The sequence below is a fragment of the Stenella coeruleoalba genome, assembly GCF_951394435.1.
Source record: "Stenella coeruleoalba genome assembly, chromosome: 9".
In the NCBI taxonomy this organism is placed as follows: domain Eukaryota; kingdom Metazoa; phylum Chordata; class Mammalia; order Artiodactyla; family Delphinidae; genus Stenella; species Stenella coeruleoalba.
In genome coordinates, this window is record NC_137155.1 from 104880422 (window position 1) to 104906616 (window position 26195).

The 26195-nt window shown below is 43.3% G+C and overlaps 1 protein-coding gene across 2 annotated transcripts in view; it reads right to left on the minus strand.

Moving 5' to 3' along the window:
* Window positions 1-25611, minus strand: part of ESYT2 (extended synaptotagmin 2) — a 77374-nt gene extending 51763 nt beyond the window's left edge. For both annotated transcript variants that reach the window (XM_079932503.1, XM_079932502.1), the window contains exon 1: window positions 24903-25611. In XM_079932503.1, the coding sequence (XP_079788629.1) occupies window positions 24903-25214 (312 nt within the window). In that variant the 5' untranslated portion in view covers window positions 25215-25611. The remainder of the gene's footprint in view (window positions 1-24902) is intronic.
* Between the last annotated feature and the right edge of the window lie 584 nt (window positions 25612-26195).

Consider the following 26195-nt stretch of genomic DNA (forward strand, 5'->3'; position numbering starts at 1 on the left):
CAGTAGTTGATTTCTCTTAAGTTCACCGGTATTTCTCAAGTTAGGTCTGCCAGTACACCAGCAATTCCTATTCATCCTGTCACACCTCAGGCAAGACATACACCAGTCCCACGAGTCACCTACATGTAATAATAGAGCTTCTCTACTCACCATCATGCACCAGGACAGAAATACAATTCGCCTGGTGTGAATTCTGATTCTGTTACTGCATTTTCGTCACTGTGCTTTAACCTACCACAAACGTATAGATTGTTCTTTTTGAAAAACAGGCTGAAGAAGCCATTTTTTGAGCAGTTAGTTGGGTCTGGCTCTGTGCCCAAAGCCAGGGACATGACACGGAATTGGCCGTGGTCCTGTCCTTGAGAGGCTCATGCTGGCGGGTGGACGGGCGTGGAGAGGTATGACCGCCAGCCTAGGAAGAAAGAACAGTGCGGGCTGGGAAGGGTCTGATGCTGCCTCCAAGGGTCCACGAGAGACTCAGGAAGACTACGTTAGATGGGTTTGAAAGGGTTAGCTGGGGGTTGCCATGCAAAGAGAATACACTAAGCAGAAATAATGGTGCATGCAAGTTACTCTGGTTGGATTAAGAGAAGAGAGGAATGGTAGATGCTGAAGCTGAAAAATCAGGTCAAAACCAGCCTGAAGTGCCTTCTGTGCCACACAAAGGAGTGTGGATTTTGTTCTACTGGCAATGGGTCAACGCTGGAGTTTTCAGGAGGGAAATTATGTAAGATTAATATTTGAGGAAACGTATTCTGGAACTACCAGAGGAGAAGGCAGAGAAACCATCTGCACAAGTAGGCTTCCAGTACAAGTGAACTGGCTCACATCACTATAGTTTATGTGAGATGAATTCTGAAAGTCAAGCCATCTCTTAGTGGAGAATCCCAGGACATTCAATAATTCTGAGGTTTTTAATTTGTAAGGGATGGTTTCAAAGTGCCAAAGAAAAAGAATATATCAAAATTGAAGACAGTAAATCTGTTACCAAATTTTAATTCTGTTCACTAAGTCAAAAATCTGCTTCTCACTAATACATATTCATAAACACTTGTTTATGTTCCACAAAACAGAATTTAAAGTAGCTAAAACATCACAGAGAAAGGTAGAGATGTACAGGGAAAATAGAAAATGTGCTCCTAAGGCATACAGGAATGATGAACACATGTCATTCGGTTTCAAATCTAATTTTTCAGCTGAAAAACAAAACCTAACAAACAAAACATCACCAAAAAAAAAAAAAAAACCCACTCAAATCTCCTCTACAAGTCTAATTATGAAACAAGTTTTCATATTTATTATTCATAGTATCTTTACAAACTAGAAATAACCATTGTATGAGTACTGAAATTTTGATTATTTTTAAGAGTTGACACTACCCAAGAAATCTTTTTTAATCTTTTCTTTAAAAAGAACAAAGACATATTTTGGATTCTAATATGATATTGATATTATCAAAGTTGTTTAGAAAAAAATAAACCAAATACAAAAGACAGAGCACTGGTTGTGTGCCAGAACCCTACCTACAGACAATGTCTTGTTTAATCCTCACAACAACCTTGTCCACAGTTAATTCCCCACCTAACAGATGAGGAAACAGGAAGGATAATTTGTTAAAATCACAGGGAAATAAGTGAACTAGAGGGAAAAGGCCCAGACCCACAGGGCTCTAAAGTCCTCCCTAAAGTATAAAAGATGGAACAAATTTATACATAGCTAAAATTTTCTACTTAAATCATATTTCACCCACTTCTGAACACGGGATAATGTTTAGAACTGAAGCTAAACAGAAGAACTGTCTTTCTTTAAACAGCATTCCCCTTGAAGACCCTGTTAATAGTCGGCACTTGTGCAAACATCCCTGCTCAGTCTAAGGCAACTATACAAAGTGCAGCTGCAGGGAGTCCTGCTGAAATCCCACCACCACTAGTGGTGGTGAAACACGCAGTGTAAATTAACCCATCCCTTTATTTTAGAAATCTAAAATAAGGTAGTCAATGTCTGGGAAATACAAGTGAAGATAACATATCTATTTCACCTGAAGCATTACTGATTTAATGTCTTTAAGTAAAATACAAAAGATAATGGATAAAATGATCATTTTAGAAACCAAATGTCATTAAACTTCGAATAGCAAACTGGCCAATCAAGTTCACTTGTTCATATTCTTCCTTATTCCAAGAAGGATTTGAGCTTTGCTCATTTCTACATTCCTTTAAGCAGTGTCTCAAAAAACCAAAAACTAAAAAATCAACATCAAAAATCCCAGTGGCAGAATTCACTTCATCTGGGACAGATGTGTGCCCTGGAGCCCAGAAGAGGTCCCTGCTGGGCAGCCGGCCCTCCAGGTGCTACCTCACCGGTCACCCAGCACACCAGAGTGTCACCCGCTGTCGTCGATCCCCTAACACCAATCTTCCTGCACAATGCAAAGAGTTCTACCTAAGTCCACAAGCTGAAAAGATCTAAGCAGGAGTTTTGTTTTCCTGTCTAAAACTAACACTTACATCTCAAAAATAAGAATAGATGAGGCATGGCCGAGGAAGAATGGGCCAATTGAATCCCATCAACCCACACAACCATGAGAGATAAAAACTGTGTTTTAAGCCACTAAAAAAAACAAAAAAAAATATAGATGAGGCAAGACTAGGACAATCGAACCACAGGTTCTATGAAACCATGAGAAGCCTGTACTTTATCATCTCACAACAGAAACTGTTTTCAGGAAGCCTTTAAGCAATCAACACATATCTCTACCTGGAAGTACACTGCAGTTTACTTAAACAGACCTGACTGCATTCAAAGAGTTCACAGGCTGGGGAGAGACTAACTAGAAATCTTCAAATGTTTAATGTTCCTTTGTCTGCATATGGATTAGTCTTAAAATCAATGCAAATGGGAAAGGACAGACTCACAGACAGTTAAAATTGCCCAGAAAAATTCAAAGCGAGTCCAAGGTTCCAACATATAGAAGGGCTCCCTGGAGAACCCAGGATTTGGGAGCTGTTGTCACTGATGGGGAAAGAGAGTCGTTCTCCCTCTCTGGACCTTGGGTCAACCGGCCATCTACAGCTCTCTATGCCAGTGCTTTCCAATCATGACAGACACAGAAAACCATGTGTATACAGTCTGCTGAGATAAACTAGGGGGACCTGGGAGCATCTGTATGGGTCTTAGAGGAAAGCCCCTTACAATTTCTTCATGCTATGTAATTATCATGGGAAAAAATCATTAGAAACACTAATAAATACTGACATTGGACAAGACTTCCAAATAAGAGGATTTAAACAAAGTTGCAATGTTAAGCCACCAGCATCTTGCAGCATCCATGCTACCCCTTTGTGGCCCCGCAGTGGGGAGCTCTGAGCACTCCTCAAGACTGGCTGGTGAGCATGTCAGGAGAAAACGACTCAAACGTAAACTGGCACCAACATAAATTTGTGCCCTCCAACCTTTTTACATTAACATTTTTTTACCCATTAAACCATCTCCGTCTTTCCTCACAACCCCAATTCCAATCTGCCACCTCCCACCTTCTCCAGGGACTCAGTATGCATGGAAATTGGAAAAATAGGATCAAGAAGTCTTAATAGGATATGTTTTCTAAAATACTGGGATGCTTCCTCCTAATAGCTACTCTATAAAGAAGAAAGTATTCAAGGCTAAAAACGTGAGAGAGGAATGTCTCTCTCAGAACCTCTATCAAATGGTAACAGTACAGCCAAATTACTCCTTTGGATGGTAAAAAGAAATTGCACAAAATAACTGGATTTATCTATTTCTAGTGTACATAAAAAGTAGGCAATCAATTAATTCACACAGTAAATACAGCAATTTATATTTTTCAACATCCACAGCATTACAATTTTCCCAGTGGTTTGTTACCAGTTTTATGTAGACTTTGACTACTGTGTAACAGGGTGATTTGATACACCAAGAACACTGTAGTACAAAGACATTAAAATAAAATTGGAAAAGCCATTTGTTTAAGGCCTTTCCTACCAGGAAACACTTTCAAAATTCTCTCCAAGGTGCTTTGTCGTTCATGAGAAATTTCACTAGGGAGTCTGAAGAAGCACTACTGTTCCTGCCGTCTTTACCTGAACCCACAGGTAGGGAGTGACCGGACCTCTCCTACTTGCTCACTACAAATCACCAGAGTGAGGGTAAATTTGTTGCTTTCTTCTGTCATTTCTAAGAACTGGCTGCTGACAAGAGGAAAGATGGCTGAAACCACAGTGGAGAGCCACAGCTCGTGGACCCGAGGCTCTTCCTGGCTCAAGGATGGCAGAGGTGGCAGGAGAGGGGAAATAATTATATACAACTGTTGACAAATGCTTGTTTAGAGCATGTTTATCACCCAATAATTCATTACTATTTCTTTGTTATATAAATGACCACTATTTTTGCAAATCGGTAAACAGTAAAATAAAAATTAAAAAGCTAGCCTTGGGGGCTTCCCTGGTGGCGCAGTGGTTAAGAATCCGCCTGCCAATGCAAGGGACATGGGTTCAAGCCCTGGTCCGGGAAGATCCCACATGCTGTGGAGCAACTAAGCCCGTGCGCCACAACTACTGAGCCTGTGCTCTAGAGCCCACGAGCCACAACTACTGAAGCCCATGCGCCTACAGCCCGTGCTCTGCAACAAGAGAAGACACTGCAATGAGAAGCCCGTGCACCACAACGAAGAGTTGCTTGCCGCTAGAGAAACTAGAGAAAGCCCGCAGGCAGCAACAAAGACCTAATGCAGCCTAAAATAAATTAAAAAAAAAAAAAGCTAGCCTTGAGGAATCCCTGGCGGTCCAGTGGTTAGGATCCTGCACTTCCACTGCAGGGGGCACGGGTTCGATCCCTGGTCCGGGAACTAAGATCCTGCATGCCACGTGGAGCTAGGCTTATCCCAGCATACCTCCTATAACTAACAAAGCTGTCCAAATTATGTGAAAAACAATTCTTATTTCTAATTTGCTAAAAAGGAATGTTACTATCAGGCTTTCTATAATATATCTGCTATGTTAGATATACTATTCATCCATCCATTTATTTTTGAAGGTGGACTTAAATTTCAGTGCACGCATAGAATGAAAAGAAAATTTAAGCCAGGACTAAGAGTCAGTGGCAGGGTCAAAAGAGGGATACATCTAACTTCTACCCAGCAGAACAATTAGACATCCCTTCATCAAAATACTAATGCCAAGAGATTTATTTAATGCCTTACATATAGATGCATGTTTATGATAGTCTTCAAAGACTTGAAGTATATTTTAACAAAATTCTAAAGTCATTTAGACATTCTTTCTGTAACTGCTAAAAGAAAAAAAAATCACACAAGGAAATTATTTGACAATCTTGATTTAAAGTTGAGGTTTTGGCATGAGATATATCAATCTCATAAACTAAAATGAGTCCAAGAATAGAAAACACGTCTTCTTATCTCCCTCACTAAACACATAAAAAAACTGGTTGTTTTTTATTTTAAATTCCAATCCAATGCTACTATTCAAATTTACAAGCTTAGGTCTTGACTGGGATGGACAAGAAGATAGAGATGTAACTGTAGCACTGAATTAACTGCACACATTCTGTGTACTATGTGGGATCCACCCAGCTTTGTTCTATTATAAAAAAAGGGGAGCAGAGGGAGGGGAGGGGAAAGTAGAAGGAAGGGAGGGAGGGAAGGAGGAAGTATGAGACTGTGAAGTTGGGATTAAATTTACAGATTACAGAACTGACAGGTTTACCAAACATCTACATGGAATCAGAAGTCACATCATGTTTGAAATTTTACTGTGAATTTTCCATTTTCAAGAAATAGGCTTAGTACCATGTAATATTTATTAAATTTTAAAATACTCTTCTAAGGAGAAAAAGCAACCCTATAAATGAACTTTAACATAGGGTGACTTTCTGCAGTATTTCAAACCTACAGAATTATCCTGGGGAAAAACTACCATTGTAATGAGTGTGGCAAAATCTTAGAGTTCTGAGAAATTATACTGGAGAGAATCTGTGTGGGAGTTTTTTTAGGGGGGGATGTTTATGGGGATGTTTATTTTGGTGTTTTTTTTTTTTTTTTTGCGGTACGCGGGCCTCTCAATGTTGTGGCCTCTGCCATTGCCGAGCACAGGCTCTGGACGTGCAGGCTCAGCGGCCATGGCTCACGGGCCCAGCCACTCCGCGGCATGTGGGATCTTCCTGGACCGGGGCACGAACTCGTGTCCCCTGCATCGGCAGGCGGACTCACAACCACTACGCCACCAGGGAAGCCCTGGTTATGTTTTTTTAAAGCAATTCAGAAAGGCTATGAATAAATCTTTTGATTTACAGTAAAGAAAAAAGAAATACGCTTATACGATATTTCTAAAAGCTTACTTTTATTCTCTCACACAGACAGTAAATATCTCAAAAGTTATGAGAACGAAGTCAGAGAAATTTACCAACCTAAAATCTTGTTTTCTCCTTTTATTCCTTTATTTGTATGCAATGGAGAAACAATAGGTAATCTGGCACTTGAAAACATTAAGATGTTTTTCCTGAATATAATCATTTATCTTTACTGGATGTTTGAGACCAAGGTTCCAGTACATCCCCCATAGTGCTTGTTTGTCATTAACTGTGATCATGCAACACAGAAATACCTAAAACAACAATGAAAACAAAAAAGAAACCCTTCAGTTTTGGTGTTACGGTGATGATCCAGGGAGAAACACTATGGCTTTCGCTATCTTTCTTTGTTTTCCATACAAAAGAGTAAATAATAACAAGGTACCTCAGGAAAAAATTACAAAAATTTTTGTACATCTCTTGATCAAACCCCAAACTCTCTCCAATTCTTCCTAGAAGACCCATTAGTTTACTTACTATAAACGCATACCTCTATATAGAAACCAATAATTAGATCACAAGATCACCCTCAAAATTTTTTTCTTTTGAAATAATTACAGATATTGCAAAAGTGCACAGAAAGCCCCTGTGTGCACTTCACCCAGATTCCCCCAATGGTTACATTTTATACAGCTATAGTACAACATCACAGCAGGAGATGGATGGGGTATCATCGATCTATCAATCCATCACCATTGTATCTATCAATCACGTCACCTCTCTCATTTTCTATCACCTATCTAGCAATCTCTATCATCTATCACACAGGTAGTCAAAGCCACAAAGACCTCATACTGTCTGATTCCATGTGCATGGGATGTGCAGAACAGGGAAGCCTTGAGACAGAAAGTGGACTAGTGGTTGCCCAGGGCTGGCGTGAGGAATGTGGAGGGAATGGAGAGTGAGTGCTACTGCATACGCACAAACACATTCTATTATAAAATTTGATTTTGGTGATGGTTACACAATCCTGTGAATATACCCGAAACACTGAACTGTATACAGCTGACCGTTGAACAACTTGGGGGTTAGGGGAGCTGACCCTCTGCGCAGCCAAAAATCTACATATAATTTACAGTCAGCCCTCCGTATCCTCGGTCCCAACCAACCGCGGATCATGTAGTATCTGCACTCGTGTGGATCAGATATTTCCCCAAATAATAAGAGACCAAATAAGTAACTCCAGTGGCCTCGAGGTAAACTAGTAGCTCGATTCAGAGCTGTTAGTCAATTAGTCAACAAACAAGGACACATTAGTGATGTATTTGGCCTTAAAGGGCCCCCGGGATGAAGGAAGAGCAGAGTCATGCCATTGTGGGCCCCAAATGATTTCTGAAATTAAAAACCTATATAAGCATCGGAACCAAAATATTTGGTGAGGCCATAAAATTCCGTGAATAAACTGCCCTATCGTATGATATAGTGTATTAAACGACCAGGGCTTATGTTTCCCTCCTACAACTCCTTCCCACCCAATCTCTTGCTTCAGTCTCCTCTACCCTATTCAACATTCACTGCCCACTTCAGAGCAGTTTCTTACCTCATCTACGCTACTCCGCCTGCCCCCACCCCTCACTTAAGGTCCAGCTCCTGGCTCATTTTTTGTTTTATTGTTAAGAGCTTGCAGGGACCCGACAGATCAATCACTGCACTTCCTCACCACTTTGCGGGTGAAGAGTCTGAGTCCCACGAGGTAGGCACTGGCCATGGAGCACGGGTGGCCACACTGAGACTGGCCTCGGACTCCAGATCTAACACCTGCACCAGGCCAACTCCTGGGGTCCCTGAGGCAGTGCTGGGCCAAACTGTCCCGTGGGGCGGCCAGATTTCCTGCCCCTCCTTACACAGGAAGGGGGCTCTTGTGAAAAGTTTTAAAATCAATTTTTCAAAACCTTTTTCCTCCTCTATTTATAACACTCCCAGTGTTCTCAGGCTGAAGCTATAAAGTATAAAATGAATGAAACAAATAATACTCACCACTCATAAAAAGATAAGTTCACTACACGGTCATGTTGAACAGGTATTTCCAGAGTTTACCTGACTTGTCAGGTGACATTTCAGAGGTAAAATAAGTGAAGCCTTAACTGGAATTTTTCTATAGCTGTTTACTTCAAGCTCCACTGCTTAAAATTTACAAATCACCTCACACATTGTGTTTAACAGTAATAGTATTTTCCTGAAAGCAACAATAATAGCAACAAACCCCCAAAACCATGAAACCCAGCTAAACTTAAAATATTTATCCAGGGAAACATTCTGAAATAAATTATACAAGGAACACTCAACACCTGCCCTCTTTCTCCTAAACCTATCTCCCCATTCCCTGTCCAAAGTGTACACTCAACAACAGGAAGTATCTGTTCTCCTAACTTTCACAGGGAAATACACTAGGAGTTCAAATCTATTTTTCCCTAAAAATAGCACTGGCTTCCAGCTATGATGATCAGAGCACCTTGCAGCAACCCATTCCGCTGAGAACACTGGGAAAAGCCAGATGAGACCCACTCACCAGCCCACGAGAGGACACTGGGCAACTCAAGGCGTGAAAGATGAAAACGCAGGGCAGAAGCCCCCACAGGGCAATGGTGTGACATTCTGTGGCTGTTTTTCCCCCATGGCTGTGGTACCAGAGGTTGAGAAATCCAGAGAAATGTGGCTAAGAAGCCAGCTAAGCTTACAGAAACCTCACCAGAGCAGGGAGACAGGAACTGGAGTTTGGGTCAGCTGAGTGACCAGACTTGAGAGCCCAGATCCTGGGAGGCGGAGGTGAAGCCGGCTGAGTTTCCCTTCAGGCATTTGCCAAATTCTTGAGCTATTAGGGCAAGAAGCTAGCCTATTAAAAAGCAAAATAGAGCTTTTACTGCACTGAGTAAGCACGGCCTGGACTCTGAGGTGGACTGAGGGGGCACTCGGTCAACACGGCAGGTCTTCAGTTACAGCCTCTGTTGGATGGAACCCTAGCATGGATGGGTCCAGAACACAGAGAGCTTTTCCCTTCAACCCATCCTCAGGCCAGCTCAAACCCTACTAGGTTAAGGTGATCTGTTCCCCTTCTGCCTTTAGAGGTTGGGGTGCACCCTCTCTGGAGGAGGGGAACAAACATCATTCAGAGCAGTGGTATAGCCAGCTACTCTGGTTATACATGTTCACAACCAATTCTTTGAGACTGCCAACTTCCAGGGTGTAAATATTCCCGCCATGGCCAATTTCGAGCTACCAAAAAAATCTCACTAAATGTGGAGCTGAGAGGAAATGCACATAAGTCATCAGGGAATGCAAGTCAAACCCACCATGAGACACCACTTCACACCCACTATGATGACTCAGAATCAAAAAACAGAAAATAACAAGTGTTGGCAAGCATCAGCAGGAATTGGAACCTTCTTACATCGCTGGTGAGAATACAAAATATTCCCACTATTATGGAAAACAGTTTGGCAGCTCTGCAAAAAGTTAAACTCATCAATTCCACTTCTAGGTATATACCCTACAAAACTAAACACAGGTATTCAAACAAAAATTTGTATATGAATGTTCACAACACTACTCATAATAGCACAGAAACAACTCATAAAGACAGAAACAACCCAAAAAGTTCTTCCAAGGATGAATGGATAAGCAAATTGGGGTATATCTGTACAATGGAACATTATTCAGCCATAAAAAAGAAACAAAGCATGCTACAGGGTAAAATCTTAAAAATGTTATGCTAAGTGAAATAAGCCAGACACAAAAGGTCACATATTGTAATGATTCCATTTACATGAAATATCCGGAATACATAAAATCATAGAGACAGAAAGCAAATTTGTGGTTGCATGTGGGTGCGGGTGAAGTGGGAGTGACTGCTCAAGGATACAGGGTTTCTTTTGGGGAGATGAAAATTTGGGGGACCAGACAGAGGTGATGGTTGCACAACATTGTGAAGGTACTAAATGACACTGAATAGTTAATTGCATGTTATTTGAATTTTATTGCAATAAAAATAAATGAACTCTCAAGCCAGGAAAAAACAAGGAATCTTAAATGTATGTTGCTAAGAGAGCCAATGTGAAAATGCTACACAGTATGATTGCAACTCTGACATTCTGAAAAAGGCCAAACTACAGACAGTAAAAAGATCAGTGGCCACCCAGAGGTTTGGGGATGGGGAGGAGGGAAGACTCGGGGGATTGCGGGGGGCGCAGGGGCAGTGAAACTATTCTACAAACAAGGAGAGACTCCTAATGTAAACCGGGAACTTAATAATGTGTCAACACTGGTTCAATAATTACAACAAATATACCACACTAATGCAAGACGCTAATACAAGAAATTAGATGCAGGTGGGATATGGGAACTCTATCTGCTTGATTTTTCTGTAAATGAACACAACTTGAGAAAAATTGTTACTGTCCAACTTGCATTAAAAGAAATATTAAAGTGAGTTTTTCAAGCAGGAGGAAAATGATCCCAGACAAAAACTTGGAAACGGAAAAAGGACTTGTCCCAATTATAGAGACTGAAAACACTGACAGCCTACCCCGCTGCCTAACACTTGAGATACTTGAGACGGCTAGGCTAACGCTGTATAACCAAGTGAGCTGGGCCGAGGGGCAGTGGAGAGGGCGTGGCCAGCAGGGACAAGACCCCAGCCCGGCACTGCCTCCAGTTCTGTGTGACTGCGGTGACCGCTGAACCCCTGGGCCCTAGCCTCCTCCTTTGAAAAGTAGAAATTATCAAAATAACTAGATTAGACAATGTCTAATTCCCAGTTTCTTCCTCACCACCAAGAGACTTCCCAGTTCAAACTATGCCCTGGAACCAAAGACAAGTGTTAGGGTGGTCTGTCCCCTCACCTGTAAAATGAGGGTAACAGGTGTCTACGCAGAGTGCTTGGAAGAGAACCTGCACACAGTGAGCACTGAATGAATGAACCCTTTCCCTCATTTTCTTTCTTTCTTTTCCTTTTCTTTGGCCACACTGCAGCTTGCAGGATCTTAGTTCTCCAACCAGGGACTGAACTCGGGCCACAGCAGTGAAGCGCTGAGTCCTAACCACTGGACCACCAGGGAATTCCCTCCCCTCATTTTCCATCCCCTGATTTCCTCCAGAGTGCAAAGGTCTGTCCTGGGCCCTCTGGTCTCGTTATGCTGTCTACACATGCTTTCTCCATTTCTCCACTTCAAGCGTGATCTCAGCCACCCGTCACCTAGGAACTGAAAGTGTCCGGGTGTGTCCCCCAGATCTCACCTACCAGCCGCTGGCTCCTGTTTGATAACTCCTCTTGGAACTCCCTTAGGGTTCTTAAACTTAACGTTTAAAAAACAAAATTAACAATTTCCCATCCTTATCTCTAGGCCTCCAAACTACTGTTCCTACAGAATCATTCTTGGCAAATATCATCATGTCCTCACCCAGGAGCCAAGCAAGTGACCTGGAACCACCTTTCACTCCCGCATCCCGCTCCTTTCCTCCCTCCCTCCCAGTGTGATCCCATCAGATCCTCCCAGGGTGACTCCTTCCTTTCTCGTGCCTGGCTCTGGCCACCACTCAGTCCCCTCAGTCCAGCTGGACATCACTGCCAGATTTACCTTGCTACACATGCCTTTTTAAAATCGGGACACACCACTCTTTTAAATGATTTGGTGTTTTCCGGGCGTCATCCAGATCAAGCCCAAACTCCTGCACTCACAGGGCGTAAGGCCCCTCCCCGGGAGCCTCTCCTCATCTCCCAATGCAAACACTTTGGCCCAAGTGGGCCGCCCTTCGAAGATCCAATAGCTCAGCTCCTCTCTCTCCCCCATTTGCCGCTCCAAGACCACAGGTAACTCTCAGGCACCAGGGCTATGGCAGAAAAAGGGAACAGCCACAGTGCTGAATCCAAGAAATGACCAATTATAAGACACACCACCACTTTTGTGCCACTAAGAAGGAAAGAGTACACTAACTGAATCACACGTGGTCATGAGATGAATCTGAGACCAGATATGTTAAGTGGAGGGAAAGTGCCTCTCAGAACCGATGAAACAAAGCTGAGCCATCATCACTGTGTTCAGCCACCTTGGCTCCTGAGTACTCCAAGATGTAGGGCAGTGCTGGTGGCCCTTCAAGAGATATCCATGTCCTACTCCCTAGAACTTGAGTGTTGCCTTATGAGACAAAAAAAAAAAGGACTTTGCAGATGTGATCAATTAAGGATCTTGAGTTGGGGAAATTATCCTGCATCACCTGGGTGGGCCCTAATGCAATCATACATATCCTTTCAAGAGGGCGCAAAGGCAGAAATGACACAGAAAGAAAACAGAAAGCGCCGTGATGATCGAAGCAGCTGCTGGCTTTCAAGGTGCAGAAGGGCCATGAGCCCGGGAACGCAGCTCCAGAAGCTAGGAAAGGCCTCCAGAGGAGCACGGCCCTGCGGATCCCTTGGTTTCAGCCCAAAGGAACTGATTCCAGACTTTGGGCCTCCAGAATTGTAAATGATAAATTTGTGTTTTTTAAGCCACCAAGTTTGCCTAGTTTTCTTACAGTGGCCCCAGTGCAGGCAGCAAGCAAAGACGAGCTGTTACCTTTCCCTTCTTGCACCATCCACCATGAAATACAATCTACAGATAATTCCTGTTAAAACCGTCCTTCATACATACAGCAGTGTTCACTCCATTTCACCCAATATAAAACCACAATCTGATTCAAGCTATTAAGTAAAATCAACACTTTCTAATAGCTCTGGATAAATTTCAAGACCTTTCTTTATGTATGTGAAAAAATTGAGACTGTATTCTCATTTTTGTTTCAGATTATATTTGGGTTTTTGGTTTTAAAAACCCAGTAGTCAGATATTAACTTACTATTAACAGATCTTACGCATTTGCTTGCTAGGCATTTAAATGTTTATAGCACAAATGAAATAAATTAATGATCTCAGTAGGCAGCTCACCTCAAATATGTGTAATAATGGCAACACAGGCATTATACGACAATTTATAATTGGGTATAGACACTCCTAATAAAACAAGCAATTAGTAGCTCACTGTTCCAACAACTCACTAGGTTTACTGTGCAAACTCCATGCAAATACTGTTAGATGCTATGGCAGATATAAAAAGTCCCTGTCTTCAAACTCCTGATCCTACACACAATTACAGGACTAAGCACACTTAACTAAATGATTTAATAAATATGTAAGCAAAGTTTTGTAAGAAAACAGAAGGTACAAGTATCACTCAGAGAAATAATTTTAGCAATTTCATGCTGGTATCTCAGAATGAGTGGCAGACCCGAAAACCAGTATACAACACGTACTCCAGTGTAATATTTATGGCATGAAGCAAGTTGGACGATGTTCTCTTCCCACATTACTGGATTTATCTTCTGCAGATCCGCCATCCTCTGGGAAACCTAAAACATATCTCAACCCCTCGGATGCAAATGGAAGGAAAACAACTCCACATCTAATATAGGTTAAATTAAACTATTACAACTGACCCAGAAATAGGATATACATTTTCAAATCCCCACTTTAGTCACTAACCAACACTTATTCACAAGATGAAGGAAATGACTACAAGAACTTAAAAATTTTACAACATGATACTGTCATAATGGAACTAACTACGGTTATCTACTGCATCAGGGCAGCTGCTGCAACCAGAGCAAGGAGAGATTAACCACAACCTCAGGACAGAATTTGTTTTAAGGAAGAAGCAGCAAGGATGAGGGGTAATTACTTTAGGGATATACAGAGAAAAAGAGAAAGAAATTACAAGGAATACTTTAGAGTGTGACTAATAACAAAGCATTACAGCAGATAAATTCTTAGCAACAACACCAGATAAACAAACCACAGTAAAAGAGAAGCTCTGATCTCATCTGCCCCCTCTGGCTGAAGTCGGGAGGAAGTGGCAAGGTGAGTCAGAGAAGCGCCACAGGCAGCAGGAAGCTGGCCCGTTAACACCAGTGCAGCTGAAAGGAAGCATCAGTACTGGGATCACTAACCCAGGGTACCACTAGCCACCTCTGCCACATCCCTGGGCCTTTCTTCATTCCAGCCTCACAACCACAACACAGGGTCGGGCTCATTTCAATGCCCACCTAACGATGAGGAAACTAAAGTTCTAAAAGGTGTGACCAACTTGCCCAAGTGCACAGAGTTGGGAGTGGGTGGGTCTCAGACAGGAACCTACATCTATCAGATCCAGAGCCTGCTTCTCGAGTGTGTGCCCAAGCAGCCACGCCGGCACGTGTGACGTGGGTACCCACGAGGGCGGCCCACATCACTCAGTGCCCCAGGGCTGCCAAGTGACACTGACAACACCAATCACGCGGCTGCTGTTTTCAGATGAGATCAAGGACAGTGCAGTGAGCCTTCTCAGCAGTCTCCAGATAGCAATCCCAACATTGTGCTACACAAAGCCGTGACTCCAACTTAACCAACTCTCACATCCCAACACAGCAGAGGAAGAAAAGCCATTGGAAGAGCGACTCTGCGTGGGAGAACTCTCTTCTTCCAAAGGTTATGTACGTAAGAGGGGATCTGGATAAATCTACAGTGCTTATTTTAACATCACACCATTCAAAAAAAAACACTGCCCCCTAAAGCTAGACTTCTGTTTATAAAATTATCATGCTACTCTTATGAATTCAAAAATAGTTCATATATCCTGAACAATCTGACAAATAGTTCAAGCAAATAATCTTTTATAACTTGAAAAGAGTAGAAAATTAAATATCTTAAACTCTAGTTTTACCTTTTCTCAACATATAGTAACTAACAATCTGATTTTTGGAATCTGTCCACCAGACATAATTTAAATAAAAGATACTACTGCAAAAAAAAGAGTCATATTTCTGAAGAATAATGATATAACGTCCACAACATAATCCTTAGTGTAAGCAAATACAATATCCACGTACCTCCAGACATACTAAAGATTCGGAAAATCACCGAAACGTTAATAATGGCTATCACTGGTTAGTAGGATTCCAGGTAGCTTTTTTCCTTTTTACTCTCCAAAGCTTGAAATGTTCTACAATGAGCAAGTGTTCTTTTCATACTAGAAAAATCATGTTTTTAAACCCTGTCTAGTCATAACATAAGAAATAAAGGCAAACACAACGGCATGTTCATTAAAAGCAGAAAGATAAGTTCACTAAGTGACTGAACAAACAAAATAACTTCAAGCTCAATTTCAATGACATTTTTACAAATAATAAAAAAGAAAGCATAATAAAAACTTCCATACTAGTATTTCCACATCTGCCATTTGTGTGGTTATCACCCATTCTCAAGTGTAGTCACCAGGTACAACAATGGCATTTTTTAAAAAAGGGAATCACTGCTGCTGACACACGGGGTGCACTTAAGATGTGCTATTACTCTGCATTGACACTTTGCTCTGGACATCCTGCTGTAGTTCATTAAAAAGACACCAGATAGGGCTTCCCTGGTGGCACAGTGGTTAAGAATCTGCCTGCCAGCCATATATGAGAAACGCACAGCCAACATCATCCTCAATGGTGAAAAACTGAAAGCATTTCCACTAAGATCAGGAACAAGACAAGGTTGCCCACTCTCACCACTCTTACTCAACATAGTTTTGGAAGTTTTAGCCACAGCAATCAAAGAAGAAAAGGAAATAAAAGGAATCCAAGTCGGAAAAGAAGAGGTAAAGCTGTCACTGTTTGCAGATGACATGATACTATACATAGAGAATCCTAAAGATGCTACCAGAAAACTACTAGAGCTAATCAATGAATTTGGTAAAGTAGCAGGATACAAAATGAATGTACAGAAATCTCTGGCATTCCTATACACTAATGATGAAAAATCTGAAAGTGAAATCAAGAAAACACTCCCATTTACCATTGCAACAAAAAGAATAAAATATCTAGAAATAAACCTACCTAAGGAGACAAAAGACCTGTATGCAGAAAATTATAAGACACTGATGAAAGAAATTAAAGATGATACAAATAGATGAAGAGATATACCATGTTCTTGGATTGGAAGAATCAACATTGTGAAAAAGACTACTACCCAAAGCAATCTACAGATTCAATGCAGTCCCTATCAAACTACCACTGGTATTTTTCACAGAACTAGAATAAAAAATTTCACAATTTGTATGGAAACACAAAAGACCCCAAAGAGCCAAAGCAATCTTGAGAACGAAAAACGGAGCTGGAGGAATCAGGCTCCCTGACTTCAGACTATACTACAAAACTACAGTAATCAAGACAGTATGGAACTGGCACAAAAACAGAAAGATAGATCAATGGAACAGGATAGAAAGCCCATAGATAAACCCACGCACTTATGGTCACCTTATCTTTGATAAAGGAGGCAGGAATGTACAGTGGAGAAAGGACAGCCTCTTCAATAAGTGGTGCTGGGAAAACTGGACAGGTACATGTAAAAGTATGAGATTAGATCACTCCCTAACACCATACACAAAAATAAGCTCAAAATGGATTAAAGACCTAAATGTAAGGCCAGAAACTATCAAACTCTTAGAGGAAAACATAGGCAGGACACTCTATGACATAAATCACAGCAAGATCCTTTTTGACCCACCTCCTAGAGAAATGGAAATAAAAACAAAAATAAACAAATGGGACCTAATGAAACTTCAAAGCTTTTGCACAGCAAAGGAAACCATAAACAAGACCAAAAGACAACCCTCAGAATGGGAGAAAATATTTGCAAATGAAGCGACTGACATAGGATTAATCTCCAAAATTTATAAGCAACTCATGCAGCTTAATAACAAAAAAAAACAACCCAATCCAAAAATGGGCAGAAGACCTAAATAGACATTTCTCCAAAGAAGATATACAGACTGCCAACAAACACATGAAAGAATGCTCAACATCACTAATCATTAGAGAAATGCAAATCAAAACTACAATGAGATATCATCTCACACCAGTCAGAATGGCCATCATCAAAAAATCTACAAACAATAAATGCTGGAGAGGGTGTGGAGAAAAGGGAACCCTCTTGCACCGTTGGTGGGAATGTAAATTGATACAGCCACTATGGAGAACAGTATGGAGGTTCCTTAAAAAACTAAAACTAGAACTACCATAGGACCCAGCAATCCCACTACTGGGCATATACCCTGAGAAAACCATAATTCAAAAGGAGTCATGTACCAAAATGTTCACTGCAGCTCTATTTACAATAGCCCAGAGATGGAAACAACCTAAGTGTCCATCACCAGATGAATGGATAAAGAAGATGTGGCACATATATACAATGGAATACTACTCAGCCATGAAAAGAAACGAAATTGAGCTATTTGTAATGAGGTGGATAGGCCTAGAGTCTGTCATACAGAGTGAAGTAAGTCAGAAAGAGAGAGACAAATACCATATGCTAACACATATATATGGAATTTAAGAAAAAAATATCATGAAAAACCTAGGGGTAAGACAGGAATAAAGACACAGACCTACTAGAGAATGGACTTGAGGATATGGGGAGGGGGAAGGGTAAGCTGTGACAAAGCGAGAGAGAGGCATGGACATATATACACTACCAAACGTAAGGTAGATAGCTAGTGGGAACAGCCGCATAGCACAGGGAGATCAGCTTGGTGCTTTGTGACCGCCTGGAGCAGTGGGATAGGGAGAGTGGGAGGGAGGGAGATGCAAGAGGGAAGAGATATGGGAACATATGTATATATATAACTGATTCATTTTGTTGTAAAGCAGAACATAACACACCATTGTTAAGCAATTATACTCCAATAAAGATGTTAAAAAGATTAAAAAAGAAAAAAACCCAAACCCTTAGCTTTTTTAAGATTCAGGGTTTTCTATTCGCAGATTAAATGTCTTAAAAAAATATGACTAGGCTTATGAGAAAAAAAATAAAACTGAAAATCTTGAAAAAAAAAATCTGCCTGCCAATGCAAGGGACACGGGTGCGAGCCCTGGCCTGGGAAGATCCCACATGCCGCGGAGCTACTAAGCCTGTGCGCCACAACTACTGAGCCTGAGCTCTAGAGCCCACAAGGCACAACTACTGAGCCCACGTGCCACAACTACTGAAGCCCGGGCGCCTAGAGCCCGTGCCCCGCAACAAGAGAAGACACCACAATGAGAAGCCCGCGCACAGCAACAAAGTCCCAACGCAGCCAAAAATAAATTAATTAATTAATTAAAAAGAAAAAAAGACACCAGATATTGAACTACAGGTCTCAGAGGCGTCCACTATGAGTAATCATAAGACTGCCTTTCACAAAATAGGAAAGACAGGATAGCATAAAACTGAACTTATACGCACAGCTAGATCTACAAACCCTAGAAAAAAGTTTTAATCCTCATCAGTAAAATCTTTTACAATACACTGATTTAAAGAGTTGAGCTATTACTTCAATAAATGTACAAAATGCTCTAAAAGGCATAGTCTTTTTAAAAAATGAACATACCATTTCACCAAGTGAAAGACCTAATTAAGGTCTGCCTTTCTTTTTCCACATGTAGTTAAGAGTCCAGAAAACTTTTAAACACTAAACCATATTTTTCTGAACAAATGATTTTTAGTATGGTTTATCAGTACAAATAGATGAATACACACTAACAATTCCATTCAAAGTTGTTATAGTTTTTACCAACTACTATGATGGGTGGTTTGGAATTATGAATAATGTTTTTATATATTTTTGGATTTAACAAAAATGAATATGTATTATTTTTATTTAAAAAAAAGAAAAAAACTACCAGTGCGTACTATGACTAAAACTAGGATTATCCCTAGATTTGTGTAATCACCAGCTAGTAAATTTTTGAGTTTGAGGCCTTGTCTAACTCATCACCTAGTACAGTACCTGGAACACAGGAAAGATCCAATAAATACTGGCTGAGTGAATAGATGAATCAATGAAAGCTCATTTTTGATCCCTGCACTTAAGCTGGGCTTGTTCCTTAAAATGTGATCTACTCTAGGAAAAATTCACCAAAATAGATGGTTTTCTTTAAAAAACTTACAGGACTTTTTTTTAACACTTAAGGGGAAAAAAAATTAAGAAAGAAAAAACACTGAGAGGGCAAAAGACCATGAGAAAACTTGTGAATAAAACATGTTAAATGGAAAAATGGTTCCATGCAACACAACTACTGACACTGTTTATGTAAGAACTATGCCCACCCAGTTTCAAAAGAGCAGGGGATGACGCAGTGTTTATGGCACAGTAAGACCCTTCAGAGTAAAATAAAAGTCTATCTGGGGGAGGTGGACAGGCGTCTCCAGCGACCTCGGGGTGTAGAGCAGGGCAACCCAGCAGTAATCGGCACTGCACAGGAGCTTCCACCTTCTGACTTCACAAATGGGTTCTGAGTACATCACGATGTCCCCCTCCTCCCATGTCCAAACGTGCCACGTCTCCCTGAGAAATGCGAGTGTTGCCCTGAGAGGCGGCCAGGCCCCCGTCAGAGCAGCTCTACTCCTCACCCCTGGGCCCAGCTGACAGTTCCTCACCTTCCTTACAGCTCCCTCCCGACGGCAGGGCCCAGGTACCCATGTTGCTGTCCTACTGGGCTCTGATGCTTTCATCCCCTGAGATGCCTGATTTCCCAATCCTGCACTTTTTTATCTTGCTGTTCCCACTTATTCTTCAATGTCCTTTAGTGTGTCTATATGCACGCCCCCACCACTGACCACCTTCTGACCCACCAGGGCACTCTTCGGCCATCACACCCCACCTCGTATCTACCGGGAAGTACACACATGAAGGCAAGGTGATCTCTAACACTTCTGTAGATAGTGGGTCCTCAGATCTTTAAATGGGGAAGGAAAATTCATCTGAGGCAGCATTGTCATGGACACCAAAAAAGGTAATGATTTAACAAAACATAACAAAATGCAAGAGACTACAAATAGTACATTCTAAAATGTATGGGGAATTCCCTGGCAGTCCAGTGGTTAGGACTCCAAGCTTCCACTGCAGGGAACACAGGTTCGATCCCTGGTCAGGGAACCAAGATCCTGAATGCCGAGCGGTGCAGCCAATTAAATAAATAAGTAAATAAAAATTTAAATTTTTTTTAAAACTGGGCCTTTAAAAAAAATAAATAAAGAGCTTCCCTGGTGGCGCAGTGGTTGAGAGTCCGCCTGCCGATGCAGGGGACACGGGTTCGTGCCCCGGTCCGGGAAGATCCCACATGCTGCGGAGCGGCTGGGCCCGTGAGCCATGGCTGCTGAGCCTGCGCGTCCGGAGCCTGTGCTCCGTAACGGGAGAGGCCACAACAGTGAGAGGCCCACGTACCGCAAAAATAAATAAATAAATAAATAAAATAATGCTATGATAGGATACATTTGTAGAAAACAAACCAATTTATAGGTTAAACTTCCCAAACGCACATCGTAATTACATATCAGTACTTGAATTAAAGTAAGAGTTTAGAATAACTCACACAAAAAACACACATTTAGGCTATGTATATCTCTGAAGCACAATTTCTGTTTGTTTAGCTAATGTAGTATCAATGCGTAAAGTAACATTAGGTTTAACGTAAAAACACTTACTTAGTTAACTGTTTTCATTCACAAGCCCTCCACTTTCATTAAATATTCTTTAAAATGTAAATGTCTCCAAATTTATATTGGAACAATAATTTTTAAAAACTGTATCAGTTTTGGCTGGAATTCCATAAGCAAGGAGGTTTGTATGGCTTACTTTGTACTATAACTGTTCACCTGTTTCACTTCTTTGTTTTTAAGAGAAATTCAATGCTTATAATTTTTTTTAACAGCACTGAGATATAATTCAAATACCATACAATTCACTCATTTAAAGTGTACAATTCAATGGTTTTTAATCTATTCACAATGTCTGTGATATCATTCAAGGTTAAATGTTGCAACCAATGTAGAAATCATGAAAACCCACAGAGAAAATAGGAAAGAGGTCCACCAGGCCTAAGGAGAACAATAACTCATGAGTCAGCTGTTCATCATCGGTTCTTCACAGGATCAAGGTCTATATTTTATAAACATATTTAATATAATTTAGCACAACATGTATTAACTTAATATAATTTAACATAAATATACTACATATATTTTCAATTCCTGTATCTACTTAAATTATATATAGTTCAGTCCTAGCTCCCATCTTGAATGTAAAGTGAGGCTAATATTCGTCTGATGCAGAAAAACCAGAGCACACAATCTGATGGATGCAAATATCCTAAATTTAAATCCAGTTTTTAGCTTAAACTAAAAAACAAATAGTTACTGCTTTGTTTCCAGCAACGATGGGGCCTTCTGCTCTAACTTCATGAAGCATTTAGACAGCATAAGAGATGTTGAGGGTGACTGTCCTTTTTCTCTTTGAAAAACAGCAGTAGTGTGCACATAAACAAGAAACCCAAAGATTCTCCATATCCCCTTCACAGCTCTGAGGAGGTTCTAACATCTTCTCAAAGCACATAACTGCTCTAGGATCTAGATGCTAAAGTTGCAACCACAGTTTAAAATAGCTGAACTGTGGATCCCGATTTAGCTACAAGTCTGTTACAAGTGTTCACAAAAATTTTTTAAACTATAAGTCAATGATTAACACTGAGAATAAAAGTACTTGCCCTTCCTTTACATGAGACCAAAGTGTATTCTTTTCTTTTGTCCATTTGGTTCTTAGCCTATACATATTAAATTTTGGCTAGAGTTAAATTCTCCTGAACTTACCAGAAGAACCATGGGAAGAAAGCTCTCCCTAAAGAAAAGCTGGTGCATAATAACAAAAACAGAACACAGAAGTTCACTATACTTTAAATCTCAATCATCAAAGTATTAGAGGAATAAAAGACCAGTTGTCATTTATGACAGGTTTGGGTCTCTACTTATTTGCAGCCATGGAATCAGCATTTATTGGCAGTAGTGAAAGCAGGAAAAGGACAAACTTCACACCAAGTTCTAATTTTTCAAATAAACAAAACTAGCAGTGGACAATCACCCCTACTCACGTCTATAAAAGCTCTTCAACAATATTCTTCAACCACAGTCTAATTTTACAAGGGCCCAATTAACAAGGGGAGACCACCGATACAACAAAAAGGCCAGTCCCCAATCTACCAACTCCAACCTGCAGGCCTTTTCCCTGTTAATGGGGGGAAAAAAAAAAAGTAAAGAATGAATAGTAATGTAGTACACATTAAAGCTGTAGGATCAAGGTCTTACAGAATTATCACGTTGAGAGCCCTTTTTCATATGCTAATAGCCTTAATTTGAAACAGTATATGTATTTTTTCTCCAAGTATTCATATTTGTTAATCATCTCATTTTACAGCCAGTATAAATTTTTACTGTACTAAATAAGCAGAAGAAAAATTGTCAGTGAACATATTCAAAAGGGAGGTTAGGAAGTGAGCCCCACATTAGTTTTGCTCTGCTTCTACCCTGCTGTGAATCACAGCTGTCAATGACACACTATGAAATCCATACAAACATATGTTGTTCAAAGCAAAACATCAGCCCAAAGTTCTGAACCCCAAGAACCGAAGTATGTACCGTAAAAATCAAAGAACTACTGATACAGAAAACTTAGCTCTTCTTATGCACGGACTCCCTGGCTACAGCAGAACAGCAGGTCCACATCTAGACAGTGTAATTCACTGGTTTTGTCGTGAAAACAACACATGGGTATTACAATTTAAAAAAGTATTAAAAAATCTGCCTCAAACCCCAGATTCCTAGTGCTTTTCTTGGATATGATCACCGTCAAGTTTCATGTGAATCCTCACAGTAGTTTTCTAAGCAATACAGGCATGTTTAAGTATACATCTGTGTGTGACGTGAGCACAAACACAAATTTGGAATGAACAAGTAAAAAATTTTGGAAAAAACATAAATTCTTTACTGTACAACATGAACACCACAGTTCATGAGTTTAAGTCACACCGAGGAGAAACCCAAGGAAGGAAGCTTTGGCTAATCACCCTTTTCTTCTGCTAAAAATAGTAATAATTTGCCCTGTCCTTCAATATGGTAACAACGATACTTGTTAATTCATTATGTGAAAATAGGCTGCATTTCACAGCTTTTACAAGCAAATTTGATGTTAGCCGACTGCTCCATAACCGAGCATCTATGAATGTCAGCACCCCCAGTTTCTGTGAATCTCTGCCCTGATTATGTCTGCTGTTTTGGTAATGCCCCTACTCTGTTTTTAGCTACTTTCTGGAATCACTTAATTCGGTGTGACACAAGATACCAGACACCACTTGAAAGTCCTTCTGCGTTTCCAAAGTGCACCTCTGCTCTTGGCTTTTCGCACCTCTGTTACTGAGTTCCCGTTTTCTACACCACCCTCCTCTTTCCTGCTTCTGGCAAAAAGCTACACCACGCTGGTTACTGTGATTGCTCCAAGTAGCCCTGTGCCACACGTCCACCGCGTATTGACGGAATTTTAAATTTCCGAAGTCCCTGACTGTGAGGTTCTTACTGCAATTGCAACTTGTCACCACAAGGCAGTAGCCATTGAGTTCCTCCTGGCCGTGGGCACTCCTGCTTTGCAACCTATTTGCCTTGTGTCATGCACTCCATGCCTTGCTTCACAAGCGTCTTCTGATTGGAAACAGGGATCGTACTGCAAGCCCTTTTCTCCTCTAAGAGAAAACGACCCTTTTGAAACTCACTGGCTGGCCATCTTCCCGGAAGTTTACATCAAGCCTAACAGCAGCATCATTTATCTTAAACAAGCACTGTTTCCTACCGTCCGAAACTCTGGCACCTACTCACGGTTAAGAAAGAACGAGGGAACCAACTCCGTTAGTTTCCACGCTGCCTAACTAAAATATGCAGAGAACCGCTTGGGGCACAAACGATCAATACCACGCCTGCCCCACCCACCCCCAAATTCACCTGGGATTCGAGTTCACCCTACATAAAAGTTACTCAGCTTATAACGTTACTTCCAAAGAACCGGAACACACCTCCAATCATCGTACCAGCAAATCTTCTGGGGGACCCCCATTGCTCCTCAACTGTGCCAGAAACCACCAAGAACGGCTGAGACTTCGCAGGCAAGGAGGAAACCGCCCTTCTCCCCACACCGCTGGCCGCCGTTTCCGCAGGGGGCAGGGAGTGGCGTCCAGGCCCGCGCAGGGCACCCGGCGGCCGCGAGCTCACATTCCGCAGGCGGGAGTCACGGCACCGCACAGCGAGGCGTGACGACGTGGCCAAGGCAAGACAGCGCAGACAGCGCCTCACCTGTGCGGCCCTGCTCGGGACCCGCGCGGCGGAGGGAAGGCGCCAACCCAAAGGGGTTCGCGGGCCGAGAGCGGTCGGGAGGCTGGGCCCGGCGACAGCGGCGAGGCCCCGCAAGGTACACAGGCCCAGGCCCGACGCCGGCGCCCACCCAGGCGTACGTGCCGCCCCTGGTCAGGACGCCCCAACGTGGGCGGGTGGGCTGGGGCGTGAGCGGACCCCAGACCCGGGAGGACTTGGGGCGGGCGGGGACGCCTGACCCTGCGGGGCCGTGGCGGACAGGAAGGTAAGGGCCGGGGGCGTGTCGCGCTCCGCGGCGCCCACTCACCCAGGCCGGCAGGTCGCAGGCGCGCACCCCCAGGCGCACGGCGCGCTCCTCGTCCTCCAGCAGCGCCAGCGCGCGGCACAGACGGGTGGCCTTGAGGCCGCGGCTCCTGCGGCACCACACGAGCAGCCCGAGCGCCAGCAGCACCCAGCTGAAGCTCAGGCCCAGGTAGCCCAGCGCGTACACCGGCAGCAGCAGCGCGAAGCTGCGCGCCAGCTGCACCAGCAGCCCCGCCACGTCCACGCTCAGCGCCGCGCCGGGGGGTTCGGCCCCGGCGGCGCTGGCCTCGGGGCCCGGGGCCCGGGCGCCGCTCATCGCCCCGCCGCGCAGCGCTCCGGTTGGCTCCGGGCCGACGCACCTCAGCCCGCCCGCCAGCGCCCCTCTGAGGGGACAGCGCAGCCGCCCTGCCCGCCCGCCCGCGCTTCAGCCCGCGGCGCCGTGCGACGTCAGCACGCCGGGCGGTGCGGCGGCGGCGAGGGTTCGGGGGCTTCTACTGCGGCGGTCGGGCGTGGCCCCGGGCCTGGGCGCGGCCTAACGTTGGGTGGACGTGGCCAGCGTGGGACGTCATCCCACAGGACCCGGGAGCCCCGCGAAGGCTGGTGCGCGGGACTGGTGTGTGGCGTCATCGCGCGGGCGGGCGGGGCGCCACTGCCACAGGGTGGGCGAGGCCGGCGTGGGTGTCACCCCACAGGCCTGGCTGAGAGCCCCTGAGGCGGGTGGGGCGGGGCCTTGTGGCGTCATCGCGCGGGCGGGCGGAGCGCCGATGAGGCGAGGGGGGCGGGTCCTGCGTGGGCGTCCACACGCGGGGCGGGGCGCCCATAAGGTGAATGTGGGCGGGGCGTGCGTGGACGTCAAGGAGCGGAACTCACTGGCCGCAGGGTGTGAGTCTGGAAGGGGTGGGTTCTGTGGCTGGTGAGGGTTGGCTCCTGGGGCTGGACCCGCGGGCGGTGAGGGTTCAGCTCGCCCCGTCACCTGGGTCGCGGTTCGTGCAGGGCTGCTGTGGAAGGAGAAGTACACGCTCCTGAGTTTGCGCTACACTTGCCAAGTTTTAAGGTGTCACTGTTAAAGGCACTTCCAAGCTGTTAGAAAATCCGAGTGGTTCTGTGGGTCCCCGGCTGTGGTGAGAGCCCCCAGCGTGCAGACGTTTTACTGATGGAACTCTCTCAGCGGTCCCGGAGGCGTGAGGAGCGTGCGGGATAGGCCCCTGTGTGCGCGTGGGACAGGAACTGTCCTCGCCCGGCGGGACAGCGGGGACCCAGCGCCCGCTCACTAAGCAGGATGCTGTCCGTGCCCGAG